At 36.9% G+C, this 12,420-nt stretch overlaps 1 protein-coding gene across 3 annotated transcripts in view; it reads right to left on the bottom strand.

The window, feature by feature from the left end:
• Positions 1-940: 940 nt before the first annotated feature.
• The window catches only part of ZNF148 (zinc finger protein 148), a 44,073-nt gene continuing 32,593 nt past the window's right edge, over positions 941-12,420 (bottom strand). For 2 of the 3 annotated variants that reach the window (XR_015258993.1, XR_015258994.1), the window contains 2 exons: positions 10,268-12,156; positions 941-1,052 (listed from right to left, as the gene is read on the bottom strand). Coding sequence is in view for 1 of the 3 variants with exons in the window: in XM_086751571.1 (XP_086607697.1) it covers positions 10,564-12,156 (1,593 nt within the window). In the remaining 2 variants the exon portion in view is untranslated. Of the gene's footprint in view, positions 1,053-3,032; positions 12,157-12,420 lie in introns of those variants that run through there. The other variant, XM_086751571.1, reaches the window with a different exon arrangement.

The raw sequence follows: 12,420 nt of genomic DNA, 5'->3' as shown, positions 1-12,420 counted from the left end.
CTCTTGTGACAAGACAGACAAAGGAAGTGCTGCTCCTGAAGAGCTTCCAGAGTGTAAAAATTATACCTCTTGAACAGTCATTATTCCTATTACAACACAGAATTTTTTTTTTTATAAGTTACGCTGCTAAAATAATGGAATCCTCTTGGTTTCACTTAGGTCAGGCTAGTGCTTTTGATCTCACAGCAGTTACAAAAGCTCCTGTTGTTTCTGCCTCTCTGAAATGGCCCTAATGATCACATCTGACCATGAAGAAAAAAAAAAAAAGGTATGTAAATAAAAGTGTAAACTAACACCTGTTCAGCAGCACAGCTTGCACTTCCGTAGCTGGGCCAGCTCACCGCTCTGAGGCTGTGCAGCGGAGAAGGCGTTACCTCCTCTAAAGGAAGGCACCCACGTACCAGCTGCACAGGCCTATGTCAGAAGATACCAGCACAAAGCTTGGTTTGGGACTGGGTACCCACACGTCCAGCTGAAAGGCTTGAAAAGTGCAGGCACCAAACAAAAGCCAAGCCAAGCTGCTCGGCTACCAGCGAGCAGCAGCGTTCAGCTAGCACGCAGCAACGTGCCTTGGCAGGTAGAGCTGCCCAGGGAGATGGGCTGCAAGTGGAAAAACCAGCGTTTACTTGTACACCCAGCAAACATCCAGAAGTACAAATAATGGAGGGAGGAACTGGATCCCATGATTTTTGCATGATGTGCAAAACACAGGCAAAAGCGATGTAGTTGGCTAGACTGCAGAAGATACACACGCACACAGATTTTAAGATGGAACCTCACCAAGTCATCGTATTTAATTTCTGCCAGTGACTCGCACGTGTATGCATTCAACTGCCTTTGAAATTCAAAACCTAGAGCAGATGCTGCAGCAGGGATGATTCGGACCTGAAGACCAGCCCTGATGTGAAAGGAGAAGGACGCTGCGGAGGAGGCAACTTACCTGAGCGACCAGGGCAGGACTGTGGGCTTCTGAATGGACAACACACCTGGGCTCCGTTTTAACCCCCTGTTCCAGTGGAAAGCTCTCTTCTTTAAACACCGTCTCTTGACAACTAAAGCAGATAAAAGAGCAAACAATATTCTATAGGAAACTATCTTCTGTTGATTTGGCAAGTGCAATCATTATTATGCCAATAATGAACAAACTGGACACTTTTCCAGACTACCTCCCTAAACCGACTCACCTCCAAATCTCTCTACTTTCATAAACTGCTGCCTATTTTGGAGCCACAAAATAGTTTCTCTTGTGTAGCACAAGAAAAATATTAATTTCAGAGACAGATTTTTTTTCCAGTCCTCTAAATAAATAACCAATAATTTTAACAGAAAAATGTTTCCTTCTCCTAGCAAAAAAAAAAAACAAAAAAAAAAAAACAGCTAATTTAAGGATTCTTTTTCTCACTCAACACATAATGTAGGTTCTGGCAATTGTTTTTAACATCAAAATATTGAAAAATGTTTTCTTTTCAGTATCACTTTACTATTTGACAATTTTAATCATGAAAGTCAATAAGCAGAAACTATCACCTTTGATTTCTTATTTTCACATAATTAAAACAAATCAAAATCAGTATAGCATAACAAAACTAAAGACAAGCAGGGTGGCTGAGCGTACAGACACTGCTGTATGCACCCACAATTTAAAACCATTAAAGATGACACCATTAAAAGCAGTTACTGTACCGGCTGGCTAAGTTCTTGATAAGCTATTTTAAAAAACAATACCAAAACATGCACACATGAAACAAAGTCACATCAAGTCATGTTGCTGCATTCAGACGTACGTAAAGGCACTACGGGGCAGCAACGCCTCTGCCCTCACACAGCTACGAGGGACTGAGGAGGGGCAGCCTTCCTGAGGCCAGTTTCTGCCAGTCCCTGCAGAAACGTCTGTGCCGATTTAAGCCACTACTGCCTTGCAACTGGGCTGCTGTCGCCAGGGTCAGGCACCAGAGCACATCTCATGGGTGCCCCTTCTCTGCTGCCACGCAAATTCAGCCAACTGGGTTAAGCATCCTCAGAAGGGGTTCAGGCTAAGGCCAGACAAAAAGCTCCTCTCGCTGCCCAAAGGGGCTCCACGAAGTGGCTGGTGGGCGCCCAGGTTGTGATGCCGCGGGCTCCGGGAGTGGGGCCCTAAAACAGGTGGGGAGCCAGTGGCATCCTAAACCCACACAGCTCTTCCTGCAGCACTCATCTGATCACAGCTCAAGGTTTGGCACAGAACTTCACTAGTTGGTTTTTTTCACTTTGAAAGGTATTGTGCGACTTTAACATTGTCTGATACAAAACTTGTTCTTACACAAAGTAAAATCAAGAGAGCCATGTATTTCACAAAAATCAAGTCTTTATCAGAAGCGATCCTACCAAAAGATTCAGGGAAAACAATGCCTTTAACACATGAATAAATAAAGGTGAGAAAACTAAATTACCAGTAATTAATGCTACAGGGCGCATTTCTGGTTTCGTAAGTGCATAAATGCTATGATCTCCAATGTTTTTTACATATTTGCTTCAATGATAGAAAAATCTGTTACATATTAAATACCCTGTATACTACACACACTACAAAATTATGTAGTGCATACATGGCACATCGTTATCCAATGGAGGAAAAACTTGAGTAATAAAGTTCACTTTTCTTGCAACTGAGATTAAAACAAAGTCCTGACTCTTATTTGCATGAAAAGTTGCTGGCACTGAATAAATTCCCTCTAGTGTAAACAAGAATCACAAAAGGAAAGCTGGTTTAATGCTAGCTGTTTCTATTAAAGTGATTCCAGTGCAACCTTCTAAGCAGTCCAGGATTAAAATTAAGGTCAGATATTCTGCTTTCTATAATCAACGGAGGCAAGAAGGAGATCCAAAGGGGAAGAAAAGTTTTATATATCTCAAATAAAATATTAAAATATTGCATTTCATCGTTGACAGTATCCACTTCAGCTCTTGCACAACAATATGTATCTTTGCATGCCTTCATCTGTCTCATTAAGATTTTGTTTGAAATTATCTAACATGAAAAATACTGCTAAGTGTATTCATAAAACAGTATTCTATATTTTTATTTTTCAAACAGCAAGTGACCACATTTAAAATGCATCATTTGCAAATATAAATTATCAAACTATTAGTTCAATTAAAAAATAAAGCAAAAAACATAACTTCCCTTAGTATCACATACATAGAAGGGTATTATAAACCCAAAAAGACTAAGTTAACCATTAAGAAAACAATAATGTCAAAAGTTATGAAACTCATTAAGTCACTTAATGAATAAATCAATCCTAAGAATACAATACCATTCATCATGATTATGTAAAACAAAACAAAAAAAAAAGCAGTCTTTCATTGTATTATACAGATAAAACAATCCAATCCTTCATGCCACATTTTGTAAACCATGATATAAATTACACTCACAGTCAAATGAACAGGAAGAGTAACTCCCAAAATATTTTCAGTTGCTTTTAGGGCAGAAATAAAGGCAGAAATAGAATCATTTAAAATATATCAAGTTTAACCAAAGAAATTCATTTGGTCAAGCCTGCTATCCAAGTAGTTTTGTTTCCTGCAAAACTATTTTTGTCTGTTTTGAATTATGAAATTTAAATGTTTCTTTTACATATTAAATGCAAGTCATTTGTTGAGCTACATTAAATCCTTTTATACTTGTATCATTTTTGCCATGAGACCCAAACATCTTTCATGTACCTACACACACACACACACACACACACACACTCTCACTCTCTCTCAATATCAGGAAATTCCTCATTTCACAGGAATAAAGACTCATGTACTGATTTGTGTCAGAAATAAGGAATATACAAATTGATACTTTTCAGGTTCCTACAAAGCCATCTCCCACCTATATACATTAACTGATGGAAGTCAGGTTATGATCTTTTGTCTGATAATAAAGTGATGGAATAGATGTAGGATAAAGAAATACTGTAAAATCATAGAAATAAACCTATTATCCTAAATTTATCTATAGGAATTTTTTTTATTATTAACTGAAACACAAAGAAGGCATATGGACTTCAGGAAAATAACACTCTCTGAGAAAACGCACTGTAACAGTGTTCCACTATATATATCATCAGGTTTTTCATAACACAATTTCTTCTGTACACTAGATTTTATACTAATTTCTCTGTGGTCAAGTTCATCATATTTCCAGATCCAATTCAGCACTACATAGTATGCCTTCAAAATAAAAAGGAGGTCACTTGCTTTATTGAATTCCAAGTTCCCTTCCAGACAGCATTAAAAGAAAGACAAGACTACACAGACAAAGTCCAGTATAATTCATTTCTGACAATGAAAATTTCCACCCCTCAAACTGTTGCAAAATTCCTCCTACTGAAATGCTTTACTATAATAATAACAATAATAATAATAATAATAATAATAATAAAAAGCATACATTACATATAAAAGATACCAGTGTACTAAAAGTGACAGAAGTGGACTAGCAAATCCTTCAAAGCACATATTATATAAATGACTAGAATTTAAAAACATTTTTTTTCTATAAAATGTAGGTCATATACATTTATAAATTGGGGGTGGGGGGATCTAAAGCAGTGATGACTGTTCAAATAATTATGCTGCTCTGTACAGTCTAATACCTATTCAATTCAAACTATAAGTTTGAGGTTTAGTTTACGTATCAGAATAAATCCATCTCATCAGCTCATAATTTGAAAAACACGCAACTCAAATGAAGACGTGACCTGTAAGTTCACTGTTTATCTGCATATGAAATAAAAAGAGAACTACTCCTTTCTACTGGAGGCCCAAGTCTCATCGTTTCAGTATCAGGACTTAAAGACTCCAAATTTAAGTAGAGGAATTGTCAGGAATCAGCACAGAAGCAGAATAGTATCTCTCATCCTTTAGAGACACAGCTATGCAACTTTTGCAGTCTTCCTCATCTTGCAGAAGTGCAGCCAAGCCATTCCTTTCTTACTCAAAGTGTGCACGGATGAAGCCATAGATCTAACGACTGTCCCCTCTGTGACTGAAATTGTGCTGTGTAAACAATATTATATACTCCAGCAGGAGGACATTTGAATTTATTTATAAAAAAATTATTAAGAATATTCATTAACTCAAACAAGGCTATTAACTCCCAAAGGTATTTTTGGAACTTATCCTTATGCTACTTGTAAAGTTAGCACTGTCGTGTATTATTGCTTACAAACAGTACATCATCACATGTCTTCCAACAGAGCGGTACTGTCATCAGTTCATATGTATTTACAGGCTTTTTTGTTTGTTTCTTTAAACAAGCTATAAAAACATTACATACTTTACAGACGATACAAATACTCAAGTCAAACAAATGGAATGCATAACAATAAGAAACGTCATAAAGGAAGACTGACATAAGTCCTTGATTGTCAAGACACATTTATATTTATATATAAACTCTAGCTGTGCAGAATCAAAGATTCAATCATAGGTACATCCTTATTTGATAAATCATATTTACAGCATGATATTGCATAAAAAAATAAAATAATGTTGTTTACACAATATTACCTTTCCATCCATTGGATTAAGGAAAGCAAGAAACAACTCTTAGAAATGTTTGCTTGCCTCAGTTTGTGTTTCCTACCAAAAGATGCAATTTTAAAAAGGAAACATAAGGTTTTCTATGCGGAGTAGAGCAAAAGCGACTATAAATTTATTTCCCTGACACAAAGCAATTTAAAATGGAACAAAAGTTTAAGTTTTAACTTAAAGACATGTCTTTCCATGAGCAGTAATACTTTCTTAGTACTTGTCCTTTGCAAAGTGAGTTTTAGCTAAGTGCATTACATGCCTAACATAAACATGCATTACCGTAAGTTGAATGAACTTTCAAAGTTACAAGGCTTCGTTTTAGTAAAACATTAAACACCAGGAAACTGTAACATTATTCATTCGCTTCAGTACCAGCCATGTAATTTGAAAGTTCACATGTGTACTGGTACCGACTGCATAAGCGTATTTCTGCCTGTTAAAATTTCCAAATGGATTCCCAGGAGTATGACGATTTTCCCTGTGATTTGCAATGGTATTAAAACAACCAAACAAAGAAGAGTAAAACTCAAAGCTCTCAAAGCCAAGAAAATTTAGTTAGCAAATATACATACATAAACTAATCCAATACTGCAAAATTCAGGAGTGGATTCATCCAAATATTCTGGTTCATTTCAAATAGTTACTACATATGATACAAATACTATAAAAATATTCTGAGCAAGCATGGAATATAATGTATCTGTCCAGGTGGAAAGTTTTCATACAACATGGATACTTTAGAACAAACTCCAAAAGTTACAGTAGAACCCCAATAATTCGCAGCAATGCCTTAGAAACCCTTCACAAATGACAATTTTGAGAATAGTGAAGAAGCAGGCAATGAAAGCAAGGATGTCACATCACAAAATGTACTTTGTTCATTTATTTTGACAACTGTAATTTAGTTTTCCATACTTCTTCGACCTCCCAGTATACTAATATAGATTCTGTAGTATACTTGGGTGAAGCAGTACAGTTTTACTAATATGAGACCTCGCTACAGTACTTTTTAGACCATTGCAGAGAGGTGGGGAAGAGACCATCGGGGATGCATAAACCCATCAGATGCACCGCTTAGTGGTCAGCGAATTAGCAAGATTTTACTGTACTTCTCAGTTAACAATGAAAAGCACCCGTCATCCAAAAAAATTGACAAGTACAATATAAAAATAATACACGTGTTATTTCACATGAATACTTTCTTGTCCTATTTTCTTCTTGAAACACAATTTTCCTAAAGACAACACTAGGAGACACAAGATCATAAACATAGTTCTTTTATCATCCAATTCAAATTGTTTATGCTGTTATTTGTAAACCAACATACAGTAATACACATGGTTAATCCTTCTCCCCAAACCTTGTAATTTATGATTAATCCATTCTCAAATCAAATGAAGAAAATGTAAATGCTTATTAGTATACCATTACAAGCGGATTCCTTCATTGTCTGTTATATTAATGGTAAAACATATCAAAGGAGTCATGCTAAAAGGGACACTGTCAAGTAATTTAGGACCAAAATATGGCCTATTAATATGTGCGTATATATATACACACACATATTGTATGCATATATACAGTTTGGTAATAAATGTCATCAATTTCCTCTTTTTTAAAATCATCATTGCTCTATCGCTAGGAGATATCCCCCCAAAATTCCACCTTACACACACACACACATTCAGTGCTTGCATGACCTTTAAGTAAGAACCTCTTGTCGTCTGCTCTGTGGCACGTGAATGCTGACCCCAGACTTATGGTGACCAACCAAACAATACCAGTGCAGAAATCCAAAGTCACTTTTTTTTCCAGAAATACACAGAGAACTAACAAAAATGAACACTGACCGGATCAAAATGAAGAGCATGCATCTGTAGCAGATTAAAAGCAGCAAAACATGAGCAGTGGAAAATGTTATTAAATAATGTAATTATTAAACAAGGTTTTTACATAGTTAAACCTCCCAGAACTACATACACACTTATTCCAGAATAAAAGGGCATGTACTCAGGAAGTCACGGCAGTGTGTTTTGTTAACTCCTCCAGTACAGAAAGCTTTAAGCATCAGCAGACCAACTACTCACACCACCACTTTAATTGTACACATGGAAGAACCCTATGAGATAGTCCCCGTGGGCTACAGACGGGGAGTTCACAACCTGTCCTAAGGCACAGAGTATAGCTGTAACGGCTCAGCAGCAGGTTAGGGAATGAGCTGCGACATAAGGAGTAACAGTTCCTCATCTGATTCCCACTTTGCTCCGGGGAAGAGCAGGTTCCTTACCTCTGTACAACAGCTTGCTCACTCACGTACCCAAGGAGCGATTCCTAAGCGCGAAGATGGCACAGAGCAAGAGCTGCTCCCTTCTACTCCTCAATCACTTTCTCACCGCACAGTATCAACGCAATAACTTTTAAAAATAAAGCTGAATCAATCTCCTCTGGGAGAAGCAGGCTTTATTCCTCTTACCTCCATATGGGGCCAGAGCAGTGCTGTAACAATCTAGCCCTTTTATTTTATTTTGGCTTTTGCTGCTTGCTGTATTTAATAAATAGTACTATTAATGGCCATCTGCTTTAAACAACAGGACTTCAGAACAATGATGCCAACACAGTATTATTCAGGCAGCACAAGCTAGAATGTCATGGAAGTGAAACACTGAAAACAAAACGTGTTATGAGAGGTGGCTTCCTGAGATATTGGGGCCATAAGTATTATGTCTGTACAAACTAGAACGGAAAGTCAAAAAACCAAACTGGCCATAAAGGAAGAAAAATAGATGGACATGAATAATTTTTAAAACATTATTTCAAAGAAATTTGTTGACATGTATCATTAATAATTTATAAGGACTTTACTATTCTCCCTTGATGCTCATTCTCCTTAACTCAAGGCCAAATACTCAGACAAAATTACTGGTAAATCATGGCATGCTGAAGCGCCTTCCTATATTATACACAGGGTCAACCAAAACAGAACCTGTTTCCTTATACAAAAGTACTAAGTAAGAAGTTTATGTAAATTGTCTTTCTTGTCAATACAAGAAGCAAGCTATGGATAACAAATGCACTTTCTCCCTCAACTTCAGTACCTACTGAAGTTAGTGCTGTAATAGTGATGCTGTAAGGGAGAAGAGACAGACTGGAATCAGTTTCCTAGTAATGAAAATTAAAAAAAATATTGCTACTGCTGTGGGAAGAGGTGGGAACTGTTGTATGTCCTGCTTAAGTCTTGTCTTAAAAGACAGGATGTATTTTAGCCCCTTGAGATGCAGTCTTTTCTCCTAGCTGATGGCTTTATCTAAGAGATACCAGCTAGCAATAGGGCTGTAAAAGGATATCTGAAATCCTATTTAAAAAACCCCAAAACATATACATACATACATATATATATATACACACTCGTGTGTGTATGTGTGTGTGTTTTTCCCTGCTTAATCAGCCTATATTAGGCTTAAACTGCTTTAAACTACCAGACAGTGTCCCTTTAGGGAAGGTGCAATAGAATGAACATACAGTTCAAAAATCTGTAACTTGTTAACTTAAACTACACAATAGTTATGCTACTCAAATCTTACCACCTTAAAAATGCACACAGAATTACTTATCGTACCATACCGCATACTTCAAGACAAAGTACTATTCAAAAAAACCATATTCATGGTACAGGGATAAACTTTGTAGTTTATTTATACTGTGAAATGCAACAAAAACACCTGATCACTCGCCTATGCTGGAAAAAGAAATCCTGTTCACTAGCATTATTCAGCAGTTTTGGTTGGTAAAATTGTAATGGCTTTCACTAAGCAAACACTAAAAAGAGAGGGAATTTAAATGCCCACTTCTTCAGCTTTTGGGGATATTTCAATAAATTTAATGATCTGAATTGTCAAAATTATAGACAGATTAAAACAGTTTTTACAGAAGCTAAGAATACCCAGTCTCAAGGTATATTGAAAAGAATCATTGGAGCTGTATGAGATGACAATGATGCAACCGTATCAAACCTAAAAATCTAAAAATGGTTTTATTTTTTGAGAAATCAAAAACTATTAAGTTGACTAAGTGCTCTATGTTAATCATTATGAGTATGTAGGGTAAGGTACAATTAAGCTTTTAAATCTTGGAATACACAGTTTGTGTAAGCATTATGCAGTTGGGAATGTCATCTACAGAGTATTTTAACTAAAATTTCAAAATCTTGATATCTGCGTATGAAAAAGTCATTAAAAAGTTACATCTAGATTCAGCTGTACAAAGAAATACACATTACTTCAGGAATGAAGTAAAGGCTTTAGCAGTTAGGCATTTCGCTTAAAAAAGTGTTTAAAGTATTTTAAATTAATTAGACTTTTAAATAGTAGAGTTAGTCTATCAGAATTAATTTTTTCCTCCAAACACAACTCAAGGTAACCCAAAGCAGAAATAAAGGACACATGGTCTAGCATTATTTTTGAGAGAGATGGAAGAAAGACTGTTTTCCTAAAAAATGCCATCTTTTAAAGCCATATTTGCTTGACTTTGAAAGTTATTGTTTGTTCTCTGTGTTTAGTACATGTTGATTCCCTGCTGAAGAGCAATGACTATGCTGACAAGCTTAGAAATGACAATATGAATATTATCAGACAATAAACTGTCCTCCCAAAGCATACAAGGAAACCAGTAAGTAAACAATCATGGGGGAAAGTCTTACCTGGGGATTTTGTTTATTTTAAATTTCATAGAAGGTAAAATATTTTCTGGATTCAAACATGTGAATAATAAACTGCCTTTGATAGGGGCACCAACATCAGGCAGTTCAATGACTGGTGACTAACCAGAAAAAAAAAAAAAAAAAAAAAAAGCAGTTATTGGTCTTGCTAATATCAGCTTACTTTTGTTTTAACATAGCGCTCTTAAAAGCTGTACAGAACTCCATCTTATACATAGTAACCCCCTTTTGTTTTGACAAATGTCTTCTAAAGTGCCAGTATTATTTACAAAAATTTCTTAGCCAAAAGTCTGGCCCGTTGTGGCATCAGGTGAAGAAGTCATCCCAGCTCTGCTATCATTTACATTCACCAAGGGAAATTCTGGGAAATCAGCACTTGTCCCTGGTCCCCGAAGGTTCACCTGTCCATTGGCAGTGCTAAACTGAGATGATATTCCAGCTCTTGCCCCATGGTACTGAGCCCTAAAGGGCTGCTCAAAGGAGCTAATTTGATATGCTTGATGAACAGGCTGTGCCTCTGCTTTCTTCTGAGAAGTTACTTGATCCAAGAAGTCCTGTGTAGAGGAGGAAGAAGAATGATTTGCCTCATCACCTGAAAAGGGAAAAGGGTGCTGTGAATCACCAACCATTAGTCCAAAATGAGACTTGTCTGGAGTTGTTCTTAATGGAGAGTTCATTCCCGATCGAAAGCTATTGACGGGTATAGACGTGTAGACCTTCTCCATGGAAGGAAATGCTGGCTGGGTTGTAAGAGTCTGGTTATCAGTCACAAAATTAAGGCTTGGGTTGTTCAAATAGGCATCATTTTGGCTAGTTCTGTCCAAAGCTTGTTGTAAAAACTTTGAGTATTCTTGTAACATACTAGCTTTATCTGATGAGGAAGCTTGAGAGCTTGTTCCAACTGTCTCAGATGGGGTGACCTCAGCTACTTCCGAAGAATTGATTGATATACTAGAGGTCACCTCAGTATCAGCCACACTGAAAGAAATCTCGTGTTGTCCATTAGCCTTGTGCGAATAATGATCTAACAGAGTTTGCAGTACCTCATCTGGAATGACATTTTTGTCATGATTACCTTTAATTTCAACATTCAGTGCCTGCGTGTCCAGTATCGAGGCTGTAGCAGTTTCATCAATGACGCTGGCCACAGCTGCCTGTGTTACTGAAGGCTGAGATGCTATGGTACTTACGTTCAAGGCATACTCTCTACTGTTATTACTAGCTGCTTGTAGATACCTCTTTTTCTTTAAAAACTGCATTGCATCATCATAATTAGTGCTGCTGTGTACAGGTTTACTGGGCCCTTCCTGTAACGTGTCAACTTGATCAATGTCAGCATTACCTTCGGAGTCCAGTAAACTTTGCTTATCCACAAGATCAAAGGCATACTTTGAAACCTTGTTGTCTTCGTATGTGGATAATGGTGAAATGGTTTGACTCGGCTCAAGTGGCTGTTTCAGACTCCTCTTGCTGTTAACTTTTTTGAGAACGAGCTTAGGTGGGTGTATTTCTCCAGAATTTGCTTCTTCTAAGTGTGACCCACTGACCGAAGAATGCGGCATCTCAACAGCATATTCCGCTACCATATATTCATCTTTCACTTTAGTACTAGAAGAGTACAAAGGCAAATAGTCATTTTTGTCCTTCTTCTGTTCTGACTTATCTGTACCTTCCTTATCCCCAGATTTTATTTTCTCCGTTTTCTGCCTTTTCTTCTTTGGCAAGGAGCTGTCTTTCATAGGCGTAGCGAAACCAGAATCTTCCTCTGATGGCAAAAAGCCAACTTTGGTGGCACTTCTGTTCGGTTTCTTGTCACGGTTCTCATGGCACATACGTTTATGTTTCAGCACACGATCAGTCCTGGAGAAAAACTGCAAAAGATTATTATTATTATTATTATTATTAAAAATAAATACATTAGCTGAAAGAAAATAAACCTTTCATTATTACAAATTTACTTTGCAATTCGTCCACTTCACTGACTTCTAACGAAGTGTCAAACAACAGTATATCACCAATAAAATCAAGCGCTGACAGTTGTGACTCTGCTCCACCTGTGCACCAAGACCACCCACCTTAACAGAATAAACATTCTTTATACACTTATTTGCATGCATGTGACTACAATACCTGGA

This window comes from Chlamydotis macqueenii, chromosome 6, assembly GCF_036417535.1.
Source record: "Chlamydotis macqueenii isolate bChlMac1 chromosome 6, bChlMac1.mat, whole genome shotgun sequence".
NCBI lineage: Eukaryota > Metazoa > Chordata > Aves > Otidiformes > Otididae > Chlamydotis > Chlamydotis macqueenii.
The sequence above is the reverse complement of the archived record's forward strand: the minus strand, read 5'-3'. Positions and strand labels throughout refer to the sequence as shown.